This window comes from Vanessa tameamea, chromosome 11 (assembly GCF_037043105.1).
Source record: "Vanessa tameamea isolate UH-Manoa-2023 chromosome 11, ilVanTame1 primary haplotype, whole genome shotgun sequence".
In the NCBI taxonomy this organism is placed as follows: Eukaryota; Metazoa; Arthropoda; class Insecta; order Lepidoptera; family Nymphalidae; genus Vanessa; species Vanessa tameamea.
The window spans coordinates 9,529,210-9,555,867 of NC_087319.1; the positions used below are offsets into that span (position 1 = coordinate 9,529,210).

The 26,658-nt window shown below is 32.6% G+C and overlaps 1 protein-coding gene across 1 annotated transcript in view; it reads right to left on the minus strand.

The window, feature by feature from the left end:
• Positions 1-5,218: 5,218 nt before the first annotated feature.
• The window catches only part of LOC113402592 (trace amine-associated receptor 8c), a 55,764-nt gene continuing 34,324 nt past the window's right edge, over positions 5,219-26,658 (minus strand). Inside the window, exons 2-9 of the mRNA XM_026642885.2 lie at positions 9,976-10,385; positions 9,109-9,234; positions 8,399-8,515; positions 7,778-7,917; positions 7,411-7,576; positions 7,203-7,334; positions 7,007-7,132; positions 5,219-6,889 (exon numbers count right to left, since the gene is read on the minus strand). Coding sequence (XP_026498670.1) covers positions 6,419-6,889; positions 7,007-7,132; positions 7,203-7,334; positions 7,411-7,576; positions 7,778-7,917; positions 8,399-8,515; positions 9,109-9,234; positions 9,976-10,194 — 1,497 coding nt within the window. The 5' untranslated portion in view covers positions 10,195-10,385 and the 3' untranslated portion in view covers positions 5,219-6,418. The remainder of the gene's footprint in view (positions 6,890-7,006; positions 7,133-7,202; positions 7,335-7,410; positions 7,577-7,777; positions 7,918-8,398; positions 8,516-9,108; positions 9,235-9,975; positions 10,386-26,658) is intronic.

A 26,658-nucleotide genomic window follows, 5' to 3' on the forward strand; every position in this document is an offset into this window, starting at 1 on the left:
AATTATCAAATTAATTAATTGATTGACTTTTATAAAAGTGCTGATTAGTAGTATTGAGATAGACAACATTTAAAACTTTGACAACATTTAAATGACAGAATGTGTCAACCAAGCATTAGACGACACAGCCACAGTGTATTAGCTTAAGAGAACCATGCATGTGGATACGTTGAAAAGATAATGTTGCATTGATTTTATTTACCTACTGAATTGAATGTTCAATATTTAAATGAAATAATTGATACAAGGTGTTTTCTTATTTTTATTTTATGTGACGTTGCTCGAGGGAACTCAGCGCCTATATAAAACAAATCTGGGATAATTAATTTTAAAACGAATTTCTATTACACAGCTGAAAATTGAAGACGTTAGTTTAAGAAAATATATATGGTTTCTTTAGTGGCGTTAATGAGGATCTTATTATTAGAAGCAATGGCAAATATCATACTATAAGAAAACTGATATTCATTGTTAACCAACTGATTTAAGCTTTGGTTTTTTTTAACTCCCATCTGTTAAAATTGTTCGATGTTCGTGAATAATTTTATTTTTAAGAAGAACGCATATTCACAGCACATAATAGACATGTCAACTTAGAAAATCATTTTCACAAAGGAACCAAAAAATAATTCATAAACAGATGTCACGCAACACCATTATTTCTCATTTCCTGACTATTCAGTGACGTAAAACAGAAAAATTTATATAAATTATAATGACTTGAAAAAACAGCGATAAACTTTATTCCTTAATAATTTACGCAGCGTTATGCGTATTTGATATGAATAAGCGGTTTTGTTTTCTGTGATGTTATTTGAGCTTATATTATAAAAATACAAAATTTATTTTTAAACACTTCGTACCCTTTTATTTTTAAATTATATTAATTAATGTCACAAAATCTGTCTAGAAGCGATTTTTTAACGTTCTTATTTTGTTATATAATGATTAATTTCTCCGTAAGCAGTATTTATAAATTGTTTTTTTTAGATATATTTTACGAACCGTCAACTAAAAAGTATATAAAATATTTTTTAAAAAATGGAACCAAATAAAGTCTTTACATAATACGTTCTCTTCTAGAAATTCATTTCTTTGCACTGCATTGACTCTATACCCGACTCTAAGAGAAGGCACGAAATTTCACAAAGAAAAACCAAAAGCACTTTTCACTCGGAACCAAATGACTTTGATACTAAGCGAAACTTAAGATACCTTTCATAAAATCTCGAGCCTACGACAGTACAAAGGAACTTATCACGTACCTAGCGACCCCAACTGAATCCAAACGACCAGACCCAGGGTTTTTCTAGAATGACCGATACTCGACCCAATATTATCATCGATATTCTTATGAACTTTCAATTTTTTTTATTCGAAAGATAACTATCAACTTTTTGTAGTGTTACTTTGATAGATTATTTAATCTGTAATTCTAATAATTGTTTATTTAGCTTTTATCCTTATATACATAAGAATTAATAAGTAATAACATTAAAGCTTAAACTATATACAAAACGGAATTAAAAATAGAGTTACTATACAAATCATGACCACCTGGAATAGTGGCAAGAATGCTAGCAATTCTGATCCCCTAAGCAAAAAGTGAACCAGCCCTCCTGTCACCAGTGGAGGCAATATCTTACATAGTATTATTTTAAACATAATGAATTAAATGCTCACTGTTTTGATATTTCTATAGCTTCAATGTATACAGTACAATTAAAAATCAATACAAATAATATGATTTCAAGTATAATATGCAAATTATAATAAATAAGTTTTATTATTACAACATTATTTTAAAATAATATCCAAAATAATTTTGTCAGAATTAATTCCGACGAAATCCTCGTAAATATTTATTTATGTTATGATTAAAGGTAACGATGAGTCGTAAGTATGAACATCAGTAAATATGACATAAAAGAAATTTTAGGATCTCACAATGGCTGGTTGAAGTATTGTTCACCTGTAAATACTCATAACTTACGAACACAGAAAATGTACCCACGACAAAAAATATTATATTCCGCCACATAACGCTTCGTTTTGATTTTCCTTTGAGCTTTTATCATATTTTACGTTGAAATTCTGTCCTTTTTTTAAATGTAAAAGGATTTTGTATAACGATACATCATAATTCTATGAATAACCAATATTAACGTAACTACAATATTATTTTAACCTAATATTCTTGCAATAAATCATTATTAATAATTTCATTAAGTGCTTTTTTCAATTTATTTCGACAACATTAAATTTGTTATGATATATCTAGTTTATTCATTTCTCATCATATGAACGGTAGTATCATTTTTGTACAGAGTAACAAATTTTGGTATCGATAATTTTTTTGAGGAATATTAAGTTCCTGTACTGCCCATCGATTTATGTTAAAGGCTGTTTCAAGAAATGCGGTTTGACAATATCTGCCCATCATCTACTATGAAACCGGTGACTTCCATAGCGCCTCTTAATCTGTAGTGCTATTGAGACTATAAACATAAACAAAAATAGTGAAACAAATAAACTGTTCTTTACAAGTATTAAAACAACAGTATCTGCTTATGTTGTCGAGGTAAAATTTAAGTTTGATTCTATTATATTTCTATAGTATTACACTGGAAGAGTATGGTTGATGACGCGTTAGCATCGGAAACCATACAGCTACTATAAAATATAAGTGATATACAGTATTAAGATAAAATTTTATATAAGAAGCCCAAACATTATATTCAGTATCGCTTCAGGCTTAAAGACCAATAAAATTTTCGCCCTGTTCATAAAACGATGGCAAGAAACGTTTTTATTTTTCATTCTTTTAATTCCTATAGAGTTGAAATATTAACTCCAACTACCACGATAATAGTTTTCTACAACACTGTGCAATTGTGTGTGTATGACTATTATGTATTTAATGTAAACTAAAAATATTCAATGTTGCAATAACCGTAAGAGTAATAACTTTTAAAAGACACATCAAATTATGGTGTCGGGAATCGATATTCAAAATTTTTCGAACGAGATTATGTTCTTACGAAATAGCAATATAATTGAATATAGCTCAAATTAAACATTATTCTCCTATTATTTACAAAATTTTAATAATTGATGATATGAGTTTAAATAGAGTTAAACGGAAGAGAAAAACACACAATAGTTTCCACTTATAAATGGAAAAGTTCAAGTGAATGATGATACTAATGGTTGTTTCTAGATATTTGTAATATGTTTGCAATATTCTAGAGTCTAATCTAGAACGACTAGCCTGTAAATATGCTACTGCTGAGTGCTGAGCGAAGACTCCTCGTCGAAAATTCGTTTGAAAAGAAGGTTTGGTGGATTGCAGTTGTTTGATTGTTTTTGTTTTTTGTTTCTCAATTTTTCTCAATTAAGACCGCAAAATTAATAATTGTTATCACAAATTAACCCCATGGTAATTCAATTGTACTCGCCTAGTTTTGAACCTGCAATCTTCGGTTAACTAAGAAGAGCTCGGGTAAATAAGAAGAATTCTTATGGAGTCAGAATCGGAACCACTTAAGTATTTGCGAAATTCAAAGACGTTATATTTACGAACATCAAATGTAAACCTTATGCAAATATTGTGTAGGTGCTCAAGCGTTTTCAATTGCTCGTTAAGATTAAGATATCAAGGATTAGCATTCAAGATAGCCAAGAAAATGTAGAAAAATTGTTTGTGCTAACTAAATTTATAGGAAGGCAATTTTTTAAGATCCATAATATAATTTTATTCTGTGTTGGAGGTTTGGAGAAATATAAAATAACTTGGAAAAAAAAACAGGTATCGGTCGCGGAATTCTCAGTAGAAGCCCAGAGTGTGCAAGTCCTGCGCCTGAACTCTTTGCAGTCATAGCTATGGAAATTGTCTTTCTATCGAATTATGAGAGTGAAAAAAATATATATACAGGGAGGCCACCTGATATTAATTGGTCACCATCGCCCATAGACATCGGCACCGTAAAAATATTATCAATTTAACAATGTACCATAAACCTAGAGGACTAAGATATTATTTCCCTTGTGCATGTAGTTGGCTGGCTCACTCACACTTCAAATCGGGACACAACAATTCTGAAAATTGTTGTTTGTCGGCAGAATTTGTGATGAGTGGTACCTATCCATACGGACTTCCAAAAAGCCCTGCCAACAAGTATATATTTTAAACTCCATGTTACTCTTTAAACTTAAAATTATTCTGATCAAAGGAAGTTGGCGGTATTCAATAGGATCTATGATATAAATCTTATTTTTTTACTTTGAATTACATCTATTCGTTTATGTTTGCTACAAACTGGACTAATTAAATATTGATAACTGGTTGATACCCAACGTACTGGTATTTGCTTAATTTGTGCTTATAATTAACGTCATACTTGGATATGAAGAAAATCGTGAACAAACCGATACCTGTGTCAGATGAAATCCTTTCGCCCCGAACTTCTTATTTTTAGAAGTGGAGGCCCGTATAGCCTGCGGCACTTTACTACTACCCCATTAATCCTTTTTATAAAGAAATGAATTAAATATACTATAGTATATGAAACATAACTTATTACACAAAAACTTATTTGCAAAATTTTTACACAGCTAAAATTCAAAGATCTTAAATGAACGTTCCATTATAAAACCACTATAAAAAGAAATTATAAGTTGCCAGTGCACTGCATTGCGGAAAAAACTGAATAGGCTAGGGCCCGAACATATTATGTGGTTTCATTTTCTAGGGTTTGTTTGAAACAATGAAAAAACCTAAATTATTTTAATACTTCAATAAAAGGTAAAATTAATTTGAAGGTATTACTTCTCGCGTAGGTAAAGCTGAATTGAAATCAATTAAATGTAATCGTATAAACCTTTTTTTATTGTGATCAACTTTGCTGATTTGATATTTAGAAAATATGTATTTTTTTGTGAAATTATTAGTTTGTTAATTAAAATATATTTTAAATAATGCAGGTCACTCTTCCAGTTCTTACTTACCAGCTAATTTTGATATAGATTTGATGTAGATTTAGGATTTTATTTTATTTCAATTCTGTATATCTACCTACTACATATAATCAATATTATTGTTTATTTATAATTGATTTTTTATACAAAAAAATATCTATTTAAATGTGTCCTTCCTCTTTTTCAGCCCATTAAGATTTTTAATTTATTTTCTACATTCTACCAAAATAAAACTATAAAAGTTGCTTATTGAATTTTATTCCGTTTTCTTTGTAAAATTAACATTTAATTACATATTAATAATTTGTTTTCGTCACATTAAGATAAACATGTGCGACTGAGAATATCGTCATTTACGACAAAACAGTCTTTTTTAAAATAGTCTTACAAAAAAAAAACACATTCATATTGATCGAGAAAAAATATAATTATTTGAATTTATTCAAAATAGCAGCAACAGATGATCCAGTATACTTTATATCTTAAAATTTATAAATCTTAAAATAATATTCTTTTTATTATTACTACATATTTCACAGGAACCTTTATAATTAACTAAAAGGAGAAATAATTATATTATTAAGTTCAACTACTCATTGGCTAATATTTATACTTATCTATTACAAAAAATACAAAATTTACTATCAATGACTTCCACATTGCTGCTTCTACAATCTTTTAGTTTATGTTCAATATTTTAACACACAAAATACAATTTGTAGTAATTAATCAACAATAATTATATTCATAAAACACATCTCAGAATGTGAAATTTATACAACTAACGTAAATACAATATTATTTGTTAACATTACTGGAATATTTTACAAAATATAGACCTGATTCTACTGGTCCACATACTTACAAAATACTTACATCTTTAAAAAAACTATGACACTTCTACTTACAGAACATACTACTTTACAAAATACACATTTGTTTTAGTTTTTCTCTTCGGAACAGTCTCTAAGTGCACAATATTCACTGCTTTATGAAAAGTCACTTTCGGTAATCATCGTGTCAATGTTACTTCAGTATCACTAGAACTTCTGGAACTCTCCTTAATTACATCAAGTTCTCTATTGGAGAGTGAAGAATTTCTGGAAAATTTATGAGTAATTCCGTAATCACTTTTTTCATCGAAACATTCACGACCACTACCGTTAAAGTCTTTGAAATCATCTGAATCGTCTTGAATCACATCATTCACTTCCACTTCCAATAAATTATCATGTTCTTTAATACCATACGCATTGAAACTCTTCTCTTCACTCAAACTACGTATTCTATCCAAATTATGCTCTAAATTTGGCATATCATCATCTTCCGTACAAGGTGATTCATCGAATTTCCACTTTATGTTTGAATTAAAATGTTCTATTCCAGGATACATACCTATGCTATTACTTCTATGCCCGAAGACCGGACAATTTCGGAACTCTCACAACTCTGGATGCCTGCCATTACAAATTTTGCTGAAGTTTCCCTCGTCCAAACTAAGATTGGAACGGGAACGTCCACACTCAAGGCCAGGTCCAGATCTAAATAAACAGAAATCTGATGTCTTTAACCTACATTGTCTTGAGCAAGGTTCGATTTGAAATGCAGATCTATCTAATTGTCTATAATCAGTGGGTCCATAGCCGTCAAAAAATCTTGATCCATGCTTACAAGTTCCGCTCGGGTAACCTTTAAATGATCCAGTGCAGCGCATGGGGTCTCTGTGACAAGCTTTCTGAATTGCGTGAAGAGAGTTGGAGGATACTGTCCGTTCCAAAATTTCTCCCCAATATTTTTCACCAAGTCCCTCAAACTCTCCTTTCGAATGTAGTCCATCTGAGGTAATTGGGGACCCACAACAGCCAGTCGGTTTTTCAAAACTTTGAAATGACTTTGTTCTTCGGCAACATAGCTATTAGAGAAAAATGACATTATTAATATTATTCAGGTAACCGATAATGATACTGAAAAATATGAACTATTAGTATCATTCATTATAAATAAAATTAATTTAGTAGTTAACACTTACATAATATTGAATTAGCTCATTGCTTATTCTCCTAAAGTGACTATTTAATAGCCAATACAAGAACGGATTCCAAAAACTGTCACTAAGAGCTAACCATGTGACAATAAAGTCTAACGATGGCGGTACCTATAATTGAAAGAAAATGTTAATATTGTTATAAAAATTACATAACAAGCATTTTAAAGAAAATACATACCTTACAACCCGTGCATGCCGCTACTACTTCTTGTATAGTGGCCGGGGTTACCATTACTATAAATCCTAGAGACATTGCCGCCATTGTACGAGATGTACTCACGCTATGCGGCCTGACTGGAGTCTGAATTTGCTTTAACACAGAAAGTAAATTTAAAAGTCGCCGAGTTAAAACCTTTTCGTACATTTATTACAACATAAAAACTTACAATAGTTTCTAGATCACTGTGATTTTTATTGCAAGGTACTGGAACACCATTAGGTCTGGGGTCTTGATTACATTTACTTCTTGTTTTGCTAACATGAAAACCTGATCCATAGCAATACATCAGCGCCATTGTTGTTGGAAAATAATACGCGCAACAAGCTAGAATTCTAAAGGAAATAAATAATATAAATTAAATTAATTACAATGTAATTAAACTACGAAAAAAGGATTTTTTAGATATCTATTTATGGTCAAAATTGTTAAAAATATCTTTAATTTTTTTTTTCATATGGTAATATTAGATTATTGTAGATAGACTAAATAATGTAAATGCCACTAAAAAATAATATTAAAAATATGAATTTTACCTGAATGCAATTCTACTGTGAAATACGTCACATGCCATCAAACCCGTTGAATTGAAATAATATCCTGTTCGAGGTAGAACCATAATGGCAAATAGAGATACTGATAGAATCCAAGTTATACTTATTATTAAAACGCAACCCTGCAAGAAAAATAATCTATCAATGACAATTTTATCTGCATTTTTTATTAATGAATAAAATGTGTAGAACAGATATGTATATATCCAATCGTACTGAATTATTCCCAAAGAGTTTTTATTAAATTAAAACTATTTCAATTAAACTGATTAAATTATCTGTATGAAACCCTCAAATAACATTCAATAGAACAATTTTAAATCAAACCTCTTGGTATTGAACTGGGTTATTAGGTTAAAATATATAACATAAACTTAATCTGCAAGATCAGATCTGCCTTTGTATTTGTATCTAAATCATATTTAAATTCTAACACCCAGAACTTCTTAAGCTACTTAGAGAAAAGATTTCAACGTTGAAAGGTATTATTAAGCAAAGCCGTCTTTGAATACAACCTTGGATTTTCGGCTTTTAGAAGTACCGAAAATCCAGGGGGAATTTATTGCGATTTTCATTTCCAAAAAGTATTTACTTTGTATTTACCTTTTTACTGGAGTGTTTATGATAAGTATTTGGATGTAGCAGATACAAGTACCTATCTATCGCCATACAAACTAGAATAACAGCACTTTGTTGACTCACAGCTCCCCTTAAAAGCGCCTGAAATAAAAAAAAAATCTTAAACAGCCTTTTACTACACAGCGTTATGTCAATAACAACAATGATATTGGATGCTGAGTGGCCTTATAAAACGGGTTAACGAGGTAAATAAAGCCTTACTTTCAAAGAGTAAATTATTTTAAGGTCTCATCTTACATGTCTGCTCGGTCACTAAAAAACATGCCGACGATAAAAAAAATTGGGGCTAATAAAGTTCAGGAAGTTCACCTAAATAATACTCTAGTATTGTTTAGTAATAAAATATTATCAAATATGATATCCGAAAGTATCCGATGTAGATTTGAATATTTTGTTCATATTCGAAATATCAAAACTAAATTGTACCAAAAATGAGTATCCGATTACCTTTAAACTCGCTTCCTCAATTGCGAACTTTTTACAAGAATTAACTTTCCTCATTTTCTCCTCGTCTCTCGTTTAGGTAACTTTTAAGAAATACATTGTTGTATCTTTTAATTTCGACTGGATTTAATGGTTCTATTTTATAAACATCAATGTTTCGAAATAAACGGTATTTATATTTTCGAGTAAAAACTTTTTAAAAAAATATACAGTTATACAATTTATTTTACCTGTATCTGACAAAATATTTCGCCGTAAGGCCAGCACTTATACAACGCAGGCAAGAGAGCCACGGGGGCGATAAGAATCCCAGTAAATAAGTCGTTCAGCGCCAAAGAAGTCAGTAAATACCTTGGCTGTAAATAATTAACTGTTTCTTTAATAGACTCAATACAAATAAATAAAATACAATTAATTAGAAATGTTTACTAAATAAAAATAGTTAATGAGACGTGTGAATACAGCAATACATTTACGAACTTTCATCGGATATTTCGTATTTGAACATAAAATAAACATTCTGACGTCGATAATTAATAACAAATATTTACTGGTACATGCGTTTCCAACCGGGATCGAGGAATATGAAGTGAATTAGTTATCAGTTCGTATATTATAATTAATTTATGTTATTCGGTAGCTATGGCAATTAAACATAAGTTTGTCCAAAGTATCTTGGAAAAGCATAAATTATACGATATTTGTTTATTTACAATACACAAGGTGTTTTGTGTTATGTATATTTACAAAAAATTGAGACATAGGTAATCAATCATATTATTGCAGATTCTAAGAACTGTGATAGTTATGTAAAATATTGCCTTATATCTAATATTAAGTATTAGTATTATTATTGATAGTCTGGAATTATGTGAACATTTCGTGTGAACAAATCTTTGGCTATCCTGCTAAGATCATAATTGGTTTTTTGGTTCATTTGGAGTTGGTCAGAGCTGTCAACTTAATCTCCAGTATTGGTGTTGCTATTAAGAATATTTTTTATTTAGTTAACGATAAAGTATGCAATAAAAAGTGTCACTTGAGCGAGAAAGATATAATTATAATCATAAAATCAAAATAACTTTTAATACCCTCACCTGATTATCAATATACTTTATATACCTGCGATTATTTAATACGCAAATAAGTACCAAATTGCAAAAAACAATAGCCATAGATAAGGCAAAAATGAAAAAGGCTTTCAGTATATCTTCCGTCGCTGGAAATGTCGACGGCCAACCTTTTCCATTGGGCCAACACGAGCTGTTAGACAGAGATGGCGCTACTAGCAATGCGCCTTTAGTCGAGTCGAACATAGTCGGCGCCTGCGACCAGCAGCGCACTGTTTTTTTGAATAAGGCATTTAGATCATATTATGTGCACTATCTTTGGTGGCGTGAAGCTTTTTCTCATTTTATACTTTTTTCGTAATATGTTTTATGAAGCAATGCGTTGTCGTCATTTTTAAGATATCAATTACATAATCCGGATGATTAACTCCAGTCATCTGAAACAATAAATAATATTTGTTACTGAAATTATCACATACTAAACAAAAAATTAAAACTACTACTAAATATTCAGAAGTCAATTAGGTTAAAGGTTTAGCTGTTTTAAAAAAAGTAGATACGAGTTTAATATACATGGTTTCTTTCATACGCAGAATATTAAAAACAAACAAGCGCATGAAATTATAACATTGTTACCGATTGAAGGTAAATAATGTACTTAAATATCATGAGATTTTGACGAGGTTCACTAATTTCATATACAGACTGACACAAACATTGTTGAATACACAAATAGACACGAGTTTAATTGCCTTGTAATAAACACGTATAAATAGTTTTTTTTTATCTACGTAAAACTGAAAAACTTCTTGCGCAAATAATACGCTAAAACTTTTCATGAAAATAAAGTAATAAAAAAGATAATTCCCGTGTTCAAGAAATTAACTAAAGCCGAACATGCGATTATTAATTTGATTTCTTTTAATAACATAATCTTTGGCGTAGTATTAAAGTAATTAACGATTACCTAATAATTCAGTAATTTAAATTACTAAATGTATGAAAGAATTAGGAATATTATTATAAACGTAACGGTTATGTTATGAGAGACAACTGAATAATATAAAAAGTAAGTGACAATAATAACAAATCTTCCACCGTCATATACGTATGTGCAAGTTTGCAATATATGTGGCACCAGCATAGGCTATTTCGATATATCATTCAGTCTAGATATTTTCTAAATCTTCTGATATTAAAGTTTAAAAGGTAAAGCGATTATTTATTCCAACCTGTTGGTGACACTCTGGAAATAAAAGAACTCGATTAGTTTCCGTTCTTTATAAAAATGCTTGAAACACCAAATTGTCCTAGGTAAAATAACTTTTTGTAAATTGAGGAAAAAGTTTAACTATTTTCTCTCGTACAATAAAAAGGACATTGTTATCTATCTAAAAAAGGAAATACAACAAATTACTCGTAACTATATATTAAGTATAGCCGCTCTCTAGCTAGCCTGTAACATTTTTCCGGCCTCTAAAATTAATTATTTGTTAGTAAATTGCAATCAAGAATCCTCTTTATTTTTCTGCACATCTACGGCAGGAGCTCTTCAAAATGATACCATAACCGATTTTTTTATGTGAAGCTATTGTCCCATAATCACTGGGACAAAAATCGGATTACGCTATTAATATATAAGATTACTATACTATTAAAATATGACGAAATTATATCTAAAGCCGTTGGTATGAAATCAATTCTAGATAATTTTATTTTTGTCGCTGGTAAGATTAGTGTGAAAAATGATTTCATTTTAAGGTTGATCCATAAAATGTGTCCTTAGACATTTGAAAAATGGTCTGCAATTATCCCTGTCATTTATCTCAATTTTATTGGAATTGATAAGAATTGTTTTTAATAAAGTCGAATTAATTTCAACAAAAGCAAACGGAATATGTCAAAGATAGTTCTCGCTTTTTTGTTTTATAGTATGTAATCTTTTTTATGATATACGAGTAATGAGGCGGACGAACAAATTGGTCGCCTGATGGTTAGTGGTCACCACCGTCGATAGTCATAGAAACCTTGAAAACTAAGGTGGTATGTATTATATGTATGTGTATTTACTCATCCTTCAAACCAGAACATAACAATAATGAGTACTGTAGTTTGGCGGTGGAATATCTGATTAGCGTGTGATAACTACCACCAAGTTCGGGAGGAACCTTTCTAGATTATAGCAGTGCCAGTCTACACACAGTACCATTAACCACCAAAAGTTAATACTTTTGATGTTTTGCTAGGCACGGCACGGGTATGTTAATACTGGGTGTTCTAAATAAAAAATTGAAACATGATGGTAAAAAAATATATTGCGTTTTCATTGGTATGTTTATCTCATCCCTAAGATGTGTATTTTAAGCATATTTAATTATGTTTTAATATGGTAAAAAATTATTTAATTAAATGGACTTATTAGAAATTTATGGGGTAATCCATTGACCCTCTTAAAATTTCAACCGATTATCACAAACATACGTTCCAAAGTCTATAATATTATATTATAGTTATGGCTCGATATCGGTAATCATCTGTTATAAGCCACAGATCAGATACCTATATATTCGAATAAGTGACAAAAACACGCTTTAACGTAATAAGCATTTTAATATACCACATAAATATAATTTTCCTTCAACGATTCATAAGATTACCACAAGAAGCTCTGTCAATTTCCTAAAGGAAATTGGGATCTTCAACAATTCGAACAGAATTCCATCGCAAAGGGTTTTTAAATTAGCACCCGGTGTTAGAACCATATTTAGAGAATGGATCTGATTGAGAGATTATTTTCTACAAGTGACATAAGGAATAATTATATTACTATTTAAAAATAATATGTAGAAAATGAATCCCAATACTTTATATTTTCCGTCTTTTATGATCACCTTTAAAAAACAGCCAATCCACAAAGAGGTGGCAAACGAGCAGGAGGCTCAACTGATAGAAAGTGACTACCACCGCCCATGGACATCTGCAACACCGGGGGGCTTGCAGGTGCGTTGCCGGCCTTTCAGGAAGGAGTACGCTCTTTTCTTGAAGGTTCCCAAGTCGTATCGGTTCGGAAAAACTGCCGAAAGTTGGTTCCACAGAGTGGTTGTGCGAGGCAGAAAATGTCTTAAAAATCGCGGTGTTGTGGATTTTCGGACATCTAGGTGGTGCGGGTGATATTTGGAATTTTGACGAGATGTCCGAAGGTGAAATTCGGCAGCCGGGATTAATCCGAACAATTCCTCGGAACATTCCCCGTGATAAATTCTGTAGAAGATGCAGAGCGATCCAACATCTCTACGCAAAGCTAAAGGATCAAGCAGATCGGAAAGGCCTTGATCGTCGATAATTCGAGCCGCTCTACGTTGGATACGGTCAAATGAAAGGAGCTGGTACTGGGGAGCACCCGCCCAGAGGTGAGAGCAGTATTCCACTTTGCCGGAATTTAACCTCCGCCATCGTGGTATCACATCGCGGGATTGTTGGTGGTGACTTTCCTCGGTCATCCAGAGTCGAGTTCGCCGCGAAGAGAAAGCCTAAAATCCTTAGCTGTATAGGCCAATGACTCACCGTCTCTGTGCAAAGATGGAAAAGAGGGCTGACAGAAATTCCCTAAGACAGCCTTAGCGAGAGACCAGAACGCACGTGTTCCTGAAGGGAGGCGCACCAGTCTCTCGCCAATTCTGCCAATGTACTCCGTCTTCGCCTTAGCAATCACGTTTTTGAAGGATCTAGAGGCAGAGTTATATTCCTTTCTGAATGCGCTGGTATTTACATCACGAGACGCCGATGCGTTAGCCCAGTTTTGGTAGCGTTCCCAGTTTCGGTGTGAAGCCGTTTTGCAGAAACGACTAAACCAGGACTGGGACTTGCCACCGATGGGGACCGCAGAATACGGAATGAACAGTTCCATACCCTGAAGTACCACATCGGCGACAGAGTCAGCAACAACGCTCGGATCATCCGGCGAGAAACAAACCTGCCCCCATGGGTAGGATGCAAAGAAGGACCGCATCCCATCCCAATCTGCTGACTTGTAGTGCCACACTCTGCGGCAGCCCACGAAACGAGGTCGTGAGTACCGCGCAACCGGCAATGTACTCCGGACGAGACAGTGGTCCGACGAGCCCAGAGGGAATCGACGATAACCTGGTAGCCATCCGGATAGGAAATCAGCAGAAGGTCCAACAGGGAAGGTATATGATCCTCCACGTCTGGTATTCGCGTTGGCGAGGTGACCAGTTGTGTCAAATCATATGCTAAAGCGAAGTCGAGAACAGATCTACCCGCATGATCGGTAGTGCGTGATCCAAGCCATTCGGCATGGTGGGCATTAAAATCGCCAAGAATTACGATCTCTGCGGATGGGATCTGCTGCAGCAAGGAATCAGTAGCCATTTGGACGTGCTCAACCAGTCGGTCGGTTTCGGCATTACCGCTATGGGACCTATAAAGGCACGCGTAGATTCGCGGATGGTCGTCGCAGTCTACACGCAGCCAGATATTCGAGAGGTCCTGCCCTTCAAGGCTGCCGAGACGTCGAGAGCAGAAATCATCTCTGACGTAAACGCACATCCCAGCTCGTGGTACAAAGGAATGTTCCAATTTATACCCGGGGTAAGAAAGAAAAGTCATATCGGCAGGAGAGGATATCTGGGACTCGGTAAGAAAGAGCAAGGCCGGCTTCGCCGTCTCAAGGTGAAAGTGAACGGCGTTCAAGTTGGAGTTGAGTCCCCTTATGTTGCAGAAGTCCAGTGTGGGTGGTAGGGGTTGCCTTATGATGCCTGCTCCGCTTGCCCCGAACAGTGGCGAGCGCAAAATTGCCCCCCCCAGAATTCGAAGGGCAGCCTGGGCATCACTGCTCAGGTGGTGTACGTTCTGAGCATGGATGCCCAGAGAGGGATTCTCCACCGCAGTCGCTGATGGTACCCTCCTGGGGTAATGAAACCAAATTCTGCACAACCATTATGTTTTTGGGGGGAGGGGGATCGGGCCTCCGGGACTCTCACATACTGGACGAAACGCGGTAGCACAGCTACCACTTTACGCCGATTTTAAGTGAGAGTGGTACTTCCCCGGGCGTGCCGGCCCATTCGGCTGCAACCCGAAGGTATGCAGTGTGGCACTACCACTAGTGTATAATAATAATATAAGTATATATTTTTTAAAAAATATTTAAAAAATATATACTTATATTATATTTATTTATATAAGGTCAGATGAATGGCAAATACTGTGGCATGGTGTATGAATTTTAAAATAATTTAATCCACAATTGCTTAAACAAATTTATTGTTAATCATTTCAGTGTCACAATCTTTTATATAACATAAATTTAATTATCGTTATCGATTAGCCGTTAACGTTACAATATATTAAAATTAAATATATTAAACTATTTTAAAGTCACTTTATTATTATATGCTGAAACAGCGACCCACCCCGGATTCGCGCGGGTGCAATTTTTAACAAAGATAATGAGAAGTTCATCTAGCAAGAAAATATTAATTAGGTATATATGTATTATCTATTTAGTAAATTTTATTTATTTATTTATGTTACTTATATATTTGTCTGAAATTGTAATTTGTAGACTTTGTTATATACTATTTAAAAACAATGAAAATTGCATAATGAGGAAGGCAAAGAGCAATAACTACTGAATTCAAGTTAAATAAACAAAGCTAGAGACTATTTTGAGGAACTTGCCAAGTGAGTCAGAATGCACAACAATATGATTATTGTAACTAGTCCAAAGTTTATAAAGCCGGGGATGATAGAGCTTGCGCCTAGTACTGTACAGAGTGGGGAACGTTAAGGAGTAATAGGCGCACGACGTAGCTGAAACTCGAAATAGGAACTTCTCAAGTAATTGGGGACAATCTATATTGCAAGCGTACTTACTATAGCGTAATGGAATCATTGATCCTTCTCCGTCACTGTAATGATATCATCCCAAAACGAGAGTCTGGTTTTTTCTTATATTTGTTAATGCCTAAAGATAATAGTACATTCTATAGAAATATATTCTGTATTCGTTTGTAATTAAAAAGCTGTCACCATAATGTTATGTAACGAAATCCTATAACATTTCCATTAACAAATCCTAATATTTTTTATACCTTTTTAATAACAATTATGACTTGAGTAGAAATCTAACAGTGTCAGGTTATCTGTTGTCAATTTAAATAATTTAAGTAATAATAATATTTTATGCATTGCTTACAAAAACAACGTTAAAGCAACATATTACTTCTATCAAAATATATGTTCTAAGGTAAGGTATAAGTCACTTCATAAAGGCTTGAATTACAGGCTCCAAGAATGTCCCGAGCGTAATTTAAACAATGGTCAAGCAAAGTTTGGATGTCCTTAATATTAATTATAATATATTTGAGCGTAGCAGAATGTGTAGCTCAAATTCTGAAACTATCAATTTTAAGTTATAAACCTCTTTGTTACCATGATCATATTATGGTTATGGAAAGGTTTAATTTTATTTCGAATAAAGCTTATAACATTTCGAAAGTTCCATTTCGAAAGTTTTCTCTAAGCATATTAATTCAGAACTGCCAGATTGAAATATAGATATTTCAATCTATTTAACACGTATATTTAGTACATATGTATTTAATGCGTTCCTATAAACCTTAATGAAATTTCTGTAGTTTCAAAATAGTTTATAATTCATTATGATTAATTATTATTAATCTGCGAAAGAAAAAAAAAATTCTAATCATATGATTTATAAACACATTTATTAGTGAGAAGTATTGGTGCCGGTGGCTGTAACAGTGTGGGCAGGCCATTATCGTAAAAATGGATAATGAGCTAATTTATAAGCTACATAACGCTTTCAAAGTCATCAGTTTTGAAAGTTACTATACATTTTATAATACTATGAGAAAGCCTAGCTTTATGTTAACCTTCACGATTAATATTTAACTACTCATAGCATAAAGTGAATTAACAATTTATATTGAACGTGTTTTTTGTATTCAATACTATTATTAGGTAATTTAAAAATTATATATACGTATTTAACTTGACATTCTAAAAAAAAAATTATGTATATGACGTAGATTCTAGTAAATTTCCTACTGTTGGGCTAAGGCTTGCTCTCTTTTTTGAGTAGAACGATTGGTGGTCATTTTACTACGCTGCTCCAATACAGGTGGATACACATATGGCAGGCTTTCGTCCAACTTTCACCGTGATATTTTGTTTCACCGACGAACTCACATTAAATCATAAATACAAATGAAAACTACGAACATTCAGAGATGCTCGATCGGGTCTGATTAAGATTTACGTGTTTTAATCATAGGGCCATCTCGGTTCATTTATTTATTAACTCTTATTGCACCCAAACTTAAAACTAAAAATTACAATTTTGCTACACAAAAGTTGCATGAGGTGCAACAGGCGATTTTACAGTCAAACATTTATATTATTATCAAAGCCTATTTTTAGTATAAGATAAGATTATATAACAATTGCCTCGTTAGTCTAGTGGCTTGACATAAGGCTACAAATCCCGAGGTTCTGGGGTTAAGCCCCCGTGTCAGGATGTGAAAAAATCAGACTAACAGCCCGAAGTCTAGAAGTTGGAAATGTGTACACTCCCTGCCTCAGAATGTACCTAAAGTCGTTGTTCCTTGCGCCTGAACTCTTTCCGGTCATTTCGTTTGTCTCATTGGACTACGAGAGTGCACCTTTAGTCTTGAGGGAGTCTTTACGGTAACACTTGTCCACTTTAATATGTCCTATGGAGTTGGTTGGTCTCCCATAAGATTGGCCGCAGTTACCGCAATGGGCCGGACGACATCATCATCATTATATAACTGTATACCATTATTAAAGAACCCTCAAAATATTCTTTTATATTACAGTTGTTTGCCATTATGACATATCCTCATTTTACCTCGCTAACGGCACGCTATCTGTGTAACCCATCTCTAATTTCACTCTTTTAAGTGATAAAATGCAATGAAACTGGAAACTTCTGAAACTGGCCCTTTAACATTTTAACATAGGCCTAATGACCGATTTTCATGTTTCTAACATCAGAAATGACGAATTTCGATTAATATTTTCTTACCCTGATTACAATAAATTAAAAAAAAATCCTTTCTTAGTGCTCATCTACGTTCCAGTGGAAATTTCTGTACAGAATTTCATTCTGTTGAACCCATGTTTAGAAGTATGCTTTGCGTTGTATGTCAGTCAATTCTTTTAAAAATTATAGTAAGTAGATTCTTAATTTAATGTATCTAAGCCTTTTTAATTTTAATGTAATCGATGAGAGCTGCTTTCGTAAGTTAATATAACAAATTCGTTTATAATCCATATACATCGTGTCAAATATTTAGATTGTGTAAATTTAGCAAAACCTTTCGATGTTAAAATTAAGACCCGGTATTTATGATTCATTAATTAGAGTTTTTGTGTTAAATCCAACCATTCAAAGTAATTAGGCTAATGCGAGTTACCTTTAGAGCAATGATACGTTTGTTTAAGTTAATCTACAGTATACAAAAACCTCATTTAGACCTTCAATAAATTAATATATCGTTAAATAAAATATTTATAATATAAATACGCCTTAAATGTGCCAGTCGATTGAATAAGTGTTTTTTAGCGAAAGGTAGCGGATTCAAAACCGAGGCAGCACCGCTAAGTTTTAATGTGCTTAATTCGTGTTTATATATAAATATAATTCATCTCATGCTAATTGATAAATCAAACATCGTGAAGAAATCAACGTGGGAAGTTTGAAATGTCATGTGATCCACCAATCTATGCTGAATCTACTTAATTGTATGATTATTTATGGGCTGTAATTTTTCTGTTTGCAGCCAAGTTTCTAAGTATCATTATCGTCATCAGCCAGTGTAACCACAGGTTAGGCAAGGGACTTAACATCTTTGATTCCAAGGTCAGTGGCGTTTTGGCGAAGTAAGGTTAAACCAATTATGGTATTGCCAATGCCATGGTCAGTTGTGATCATTTACTTACATTATTAAAAACAATCATTATCTCAGCCTAAGGAGATCCACTACTGGACGAAGACTTTCCCCAAGGATCTCTACGATGATAGAATTGCGCTTCACGCATCCATCGGCTCCCAGCGAGAAAATAAATGATCCATAAAACCCTCAACTTAATTTAATAAGGCCAACGATATAAACTAGTATATACCAGTTCTGTTTAATTGAATTTCAAAACAATCAGAACGGAAGCGTCACAAGTTATTGACGCCTCAATGGAAACAAGTCTTCGACTGAAGCGAACTTGTACACTCGCTAACAAATGCAAGTCATATCAGACATTGGATTTTCAAATACTGTATTAACATATAGGTAAATAGTTGCGGAAAAACTGTACACTGTTTACTTGGTGATACTTTTTATGCATCACATATTTTGCCGTCAAACAACAATACGCAGTACTTCTGAATGTTAGTTTCAAGGTTGAAGTAGCCAAAGTAACTACAGGCATATTGAACATAACATCGTAGTTCCCAAAGTCTTTGGTGAAATAAGAAATGATTAATATTACTTACAGTCGACATCAATCTTTATATCCAGTGGTGACCACGTATCATCAGGTGGTCCATTTGCCAAACTTTATTACCTATATTAATAAAAATATGATTTTATTCAATCAAACACCTACAAACAAAATATAAAAAAATATTGGTTGGTAATATTTATTTTAAATATATATTATTTTCCCTTTATAAAAAATATTAATTTTCAACCAACGTTTAAAAAATTCAATTTTATAATAGTTTTCCAAAACTTCTGCTAACTATATAAATGCTCTTTTTTAGAAGTCAATTTAAATTAAATACAATAAAATAAACGTTGATAAGGCAAAAGGCTGCGCCAACCAATTTTAGCAATGCATACTTAGTATATTTATTCATGTGAACCGTAACGGTCCAGTGGTTAAAAAATCTTGGCCGATGATTCTTAGTTCAGCCGGGTGCAAGCACCACTGAATTCATGTGTTTAATTGGTATTTATAATTCATCTCGCGAAGAAAAACATAGTGAAGAAACCTGCACGTGGTGGATGAGAATCTGCCACATGTATTTACCAAAAGGTATTGAAGTAGCGTGGTGGAGTAATCCTCAAACCTCCTCCTCAAAAAGGGAGAGGATACCTTCGCAACGTTTTTTTATGACATATGTAGGTGGAAGAGCAAATGGGCCACCTGGTGGTAAGTGTTACCGCCGCCCATAGACAATGGCGCTATAAGAAATATTATCCATTCCTTACATCGCCGATGCACCATCCTTGGGAAGTAAGCTGTTATGTGCCTTGTGCCTGTAGTTCCACTAACTCACTCAACCTTCAAACCGGAACACAACAATACTGGGTAAGGCCGTTCGGCGGTAGAATATCTGATGAATGGGTGGTACCTACCCATACGAGCTAGCTCAAAGCTCTACCACCAGGTGGTACAATATCTCATAATCATATTACATGTTTACAGGATCTTAACGATAGTTCATGTTCATAACATTATTCCGCCTTAATACGAAACATTATACATATGTATCGAATAATAAAACGAGCTAAAATATATATTCTTAGAGTTTCCTGACGCTATTTATCGTAATTTCTCACGAGATGGTTGAATTCGTTAAGGCTATTTCACGTACTTCTGGGATTTCTTAACACATCTCGATTAAACATATATTTTCTATATCTCAGACTGACTTATCACGAGATCTCCGAACTAAAGGCACCGTTGACTTTAATTTAGTATAGGTACTTATTTCGGAGGAAATAGCAAATGTACCTTTGTGTGGATTTTACCCGTGGGACATACAGTTAGTATATATATATATATATACATAATTCGTCTGTATATGTGTATAACACTAAACTTCTAGACGACTGGATTGATTATGTGAGTGTCTGTATTATTTGATGTTACGTAAGAAGTCGAGCTGGGCAGCTGGTTTAATATGAAATGTTTATTAGTCTTAAATAAATCTACTCAATCATAATATTTCAACTTATTTTTACAGGAAATATTCAATATAATTCACAGCATATTTACATAATAACAGCATCAGAACTGTAATTACATTTACTCCAAGGCTTTTAAAGGTAATCGATTCCCCAAAATGTACACTGCACTTTAATTTGGACATTTCTATTCCGCTTTCGTCGGCACAAAATTGGCTTTTACCTGACAGTCTGAATGAACAAGGAAGTAACTTCGAAACTTGTAAGACTTCTTTCAAAGAATCTTTAAGAAATTTGATTCAACCATATACATATCTTACTCTGAAATCGAAACACGACATTTTACTTTATATTATCCAATAATGTTTTCTGGATATACAAAAGTCTCACAGATTTTTCCTTAAGTAATTTTTTGCAAAAACTATTTTATTTACCATAATATATAGTTATTTAAAACATTTATTTTGTATTGTACGTTTAATTTCTTATTATTAATAATTCTATCTCCACATATGATATTTGTGTCCACGACATGATTCACGTTCTTTTTTTTTATTTTGTTGTCGCTTCATTAATACCTTTTTATATCTTAATCTATATTTTACACATTTTATTTTAGAATCTATGCATTTGAACTTATCCTCGACTAGTGTCCAAGACAATCGACAAAAAAATGCCATAATAAAAATCTCTCCCGTAATTTAATCTTTTTTTGGAAGTTTCTGATTTGAGTTGATCATAACATTTTTTCATTCTATAGTAATAACTATTCATAACTAATACTTGTACCTTCATTTAAAACAATAATTGTCTTTCTTATTTTTAAATTCAAACAACTCGTACTATGTAGTCCAAAGACTAACCTCTTTATAAGGAGAAGTGTTGTTTTTTTGGTATCTGACAACTACGGATCGCATCATAAATTCTAGGGCCTTTTTAATATAAAAAATACTTTCAGCACTTAAGCACGTCCGATTTTTTAAAATAGATGTTAATGCGACTGTGTCTACCGCGTGATCGATATGTAAACTCGTTTTATCATGTTAACACTGCTGGCTTAACTCCGGTACTAACTTTTGGAATAGACCTTAAATAACCACAGCGATAATTTATGAGCCTTAATTTCCGAATCACGAGAGCCCTAAATAAGGAAAAAACCGTAATAAGATCTCGTTGTGACCGATTTTTAAGATTATTTCAAATCTTGACTTAAAATTAACGTTCAAATTTTCTTATTCGCTATAACATGGAAAGAAAATAACATGGAAAGAAACCTACATTAGCCGAAATGAATTCTTACTCATGTATAATATCCCCCCAGCGTCCCAATCTGCAGTGCAGGAACATAGTAGAGGAAGCCCTTCATATCAGAATTATATCTTTGGGCTTACTATTTTTCTAATAAACTATTGTGAATACAATTAATCATAACATTTTTTAATTGTAAAATAGGTGGTAAGTGGTCACCACTGCCCACATATATTGGTGGTGTAATAAATATCAATCATTTCACATATCACCAATGCGACCCCAACTTTGGGAACTAAGATGTTATGTCCCTTGTGCCTGTAATTACAACTAGCTCACTCACCCTTCAAAACGTATTCAACAATTGCTGTTTAATATGATTTGCGGTCGGTGGTATCAGTAAAATAATAGTAAAAAGCCACTTTGGGTCACCAGTCATAAATAAAAATGATGGGAAAAAATAAATGGTTAGTAGCCAGAGAAATAACATTTTTAGAAGAACACTCGTATTGTACTCGAGGCGCCGCGGGCGGTCGCCATTGTAACAGATGATGCGGGTCAAGATAATTATAACCTTCCTCAGCGACTATCAGGCGCCCGGAAGATCGTTTTTGATTTTCAGACTTTTGGCCTTCCGCAAGCCGTCTGTGAATTTATGGTACGACCGCTTCAATTCATTAGGCAATATTTTTTTGTTTTTTTTTTGCCGTTGTGAATTTATCTTGCATAAGAAAATTATTCTTTGTATAAAGTGATGCTATCTAAAATTGTTTATTTCCTGTAATATATTAAAATTACCCCTACATGTATTTATATAATAATTGTAAAAGGTATAAAATCCACGAGTTTACTGGAAGAATAAATCTATTAAGAAATAATTTATTAAGTTCAATGACCCTTCAATTTATAGACGGTCATTTATTTCGCATTTAGAATTATTTAAATAACAACATTCTAAGATGATTAAGTTCGAAGTTCAAACATACTTAACAATATACATAGATAGAACTTTATAACATTTTACTTTAAAATAAACCAAATCAATATTCCTTACACATACTGTTTAGTCATATTTAAATATGACATGGAATATAGGTCAAATATATATTTTATCCTATTTGGCTACGACGTAAGCTTGGCTATAACGTTAGACCTCGTAAACTGTACTACATAGAACCGAGGCGTGCGACCGTATGCAATACACCGTTAATGCACACATGCACAGCCAACTTGTCTAAACTTTGAAAATAGAGGTAATGTTTTATATATCTTATACTATAAACGATATTCAAAATTGAACACATTGGATAAAGGTTTTACTGTTTTTGAACGCATATATAGGATATATGTATAAGTTATAAGGATTAGTAGTTTTGTTCTAATAATATTTGAACTGATGTTACTAACATTTGAAATTATCTATACACTGTCCTTGTAGACTTAATTAAATAAATATTTATCTGTAAACAAAATTGAAATACTGTCATATAATACTTTATTAACTGTATAAATATCAGGCTTTATTTGTAAGTAACATAAGGTGGGTGGACCATGGAAGGCCACTCTAACGAGTAAGCACTTTTTATTCTTTTATTAACTGGATAAATGAAGGAACTAAATTATTAAGTAATACTTTCTTTTATTGTGTACCATATAAATCACTTTTTTTAACCTAGCTTTAATCACTTTATTAAAATTAAGTTTTATTAAGCTCTCCCAAATGGCCTTGCAAGGAACACGGCTCCAAACAAGACCAATTTTATATATCAGTTATTTAACTTAAAAATAGAATTGTACAAATTGATATATCTGCTTTTACTAAAATTACATGCTCAGTATGTTTTTATCATCTATAAAAAACTCAACGAACATTACTTGAACACCATCCTATAACTAAGAATATATTCATGGAAATTATTTAAAAATAGTATTAATGAGTATTATATTGACATCAAATAACTTGCTAACGCGTTTTATAATAAAATTTAAAACTTTTTTTTACCTAAAATGGCCTTCTTAAGGAACGGACCCACCGTTCTTTGTAAGGCCAAAATGTTCCTAAGAAGGCCAAACTAACAATTATTATCAATTTCTTTTTTTAAGTAGTGAGGTTCTTCAAAATTGTGTTTTACAATGGGCTTAATCATTTTTTGAGCTCTAGCTGGATTAATTAGCTGGGATTTTCTTTTTGAAATAGATGGGTTTCGAGCCAAATACATATTGACCCAGCACTACTGGGCCCTGATTCTGCATGCCACCGAAAACACAAACGAGCTTGTAACGCGCTCGCGACGCGTTTTTGGCTAATAACGGTATTCCGAATGCCACTGTCAAATCAAAAACCATACCTAGGGTCGTTTAAATCGCGTTTTTAACTCGTTTTTAAATGTCAAAATTCCACGCTTTCATTCCGCGTGTTTTGAAAACGTGGATGGCATTTAACATAAAATATAATGGTTTTAAAGTGATTTATAAATTATATTGATGGGTTTTAGAGTTATATTTAGTTAAAAAAGTGTTCGGGTTCATATTATGTTACAAAAATATAAAGGTGATTCAAAAAAAATTACTACACGTATATGCGATTCAAAGGCTCACAAATCCCACATTCACTTTAATAATGCGAAATCGTTAAAAACGCGATTTAAACGACCCTAGGTATGGTTTTTCACTTGACAGTGGCATTCGGAATACCGTTATTTGCCAAAAACGCGTCGCGAGCTCGTTACAAGCTCGTTTGTGTTTTCGATGGCATACAGAATGAGGGCCCTGTTCATATGTTATATAGTTTGTAGAAGTTCCTTGTAAAGCCCATGTACCCTAGCAAGGCATACCGTCAAATTTTTGATTGGCCTTATAAGGAACCAACGGCTTTCCTAAGACACTACCAATATTTTAACTTAAATCGATGCAAAACTATTTAATTTTTCTGAAATACCTACCATAAATATATCCTTATATGATAATTTACAGTAACAAATATGAGATAATAATACGTCATTAAACTAAAAACTTTTGTTTTGCTCTGCGCGCTATTAACAATTGTAACGTCGACGATAAAGTCTACGAAGCATGAGGTCGCACAGCCACAATAGCGGCGCATGCGACTTGTCGCTGCATCTGTGAATTTGAGTTTGATGCATATTAGTGTATAGCAGAAGGAATTTTTCTTTACATGTCAATAACTACGAATTTTCAATAGTTGGCCTTCAAAGGAGCGTGGCCTTCCATGGTCCACCCACCTTACTCTAAATTAATAAGTTGAAGTTTCGTGTTAAATTAAATAATTTTAAGAGGCATTGGAATGCGAAACATTTCTAATAAATTTTAACAAGGCTTAAGCTATTAATTTATATTTAAATAACTATTCATTTGATACATATGAATCATTACCCAATTAAATGATTTTATTATTAATATTAAAATATATATAACAATAATAATAGTTAATTTCTTATAAATAAGCTTTATATTAATTCGTTAATTCAGAGGATTACCGTTAAAAAAAAATGATCGCAGTGGATTAAAAAGATGGAAAAACAGAAAACTTAGCTGACGTTTCAGACGTGGATATTGTTTGCAACAGTTTCAACAATTGTCGTGTGGAAAGTCTTCCGTTGTTTATTGTGTCCATCGAGGTAAATACAAGAGCTATTCTGAAAGAAGAAATTCGAAACTCAGAACAATCAACGATCTTGAAATGATCGTGAAAGTTTAAAATATATACTCATCAAAGTAGAGCTTTATTACGTGTTGGTTTTCAATTGGTCACGTGATATACGAAGTGAGTTTACAGAATATCGTTGTTGCTTCAATAAATTTATCAGACTATTTATGAAAAATCAAATAAAATATTAAATTAAAGTCACACATTGGTTTAATCAATTAAGGCCTAATTGAGCTATGAGAACAATTTTATAAAATAACATGCAATTTGTCATTTTAATTTATTCAGTAACAATTCGTTCGCATTAATTAATCATTATCGTGATGTTATTTATTCATTTTTATTTAAATACTTTATTGACCACCACAAAGTTAATGGGACAAAAGGCGGACCTAATGCCTGAAGGCATTCTCTGCCAGTCAACCTTTAGGTCAAACAGAAAACTATGAAGGCGGTAATTAAAAATGAATTAACAATATATAAAAATATATGCACATACTTATATAAAACTACATAAAAAAAACATTAAATTAAAAAAAAACAATCCACAATATTGTTAATAAAAAGCAATCGCATGATATTATTTAAAAAAAAAAATGTATTTTGATAATATCGATGTTAAGAAAATAATTTTAGTTTAAGAAAAAAAAATAAGATCAATAGATGTTATTCCTAAATTATAACTAAAATCCATGAATATTTTGTCAAGAAAACCGCTTTCTTCTGCTTTCCGTACAATTCCGCACAACAAAGATTTATTTATACACATTAATCCTCCATGTTATAGAACTATGTGGAAATTGTCGTTTGTCGATG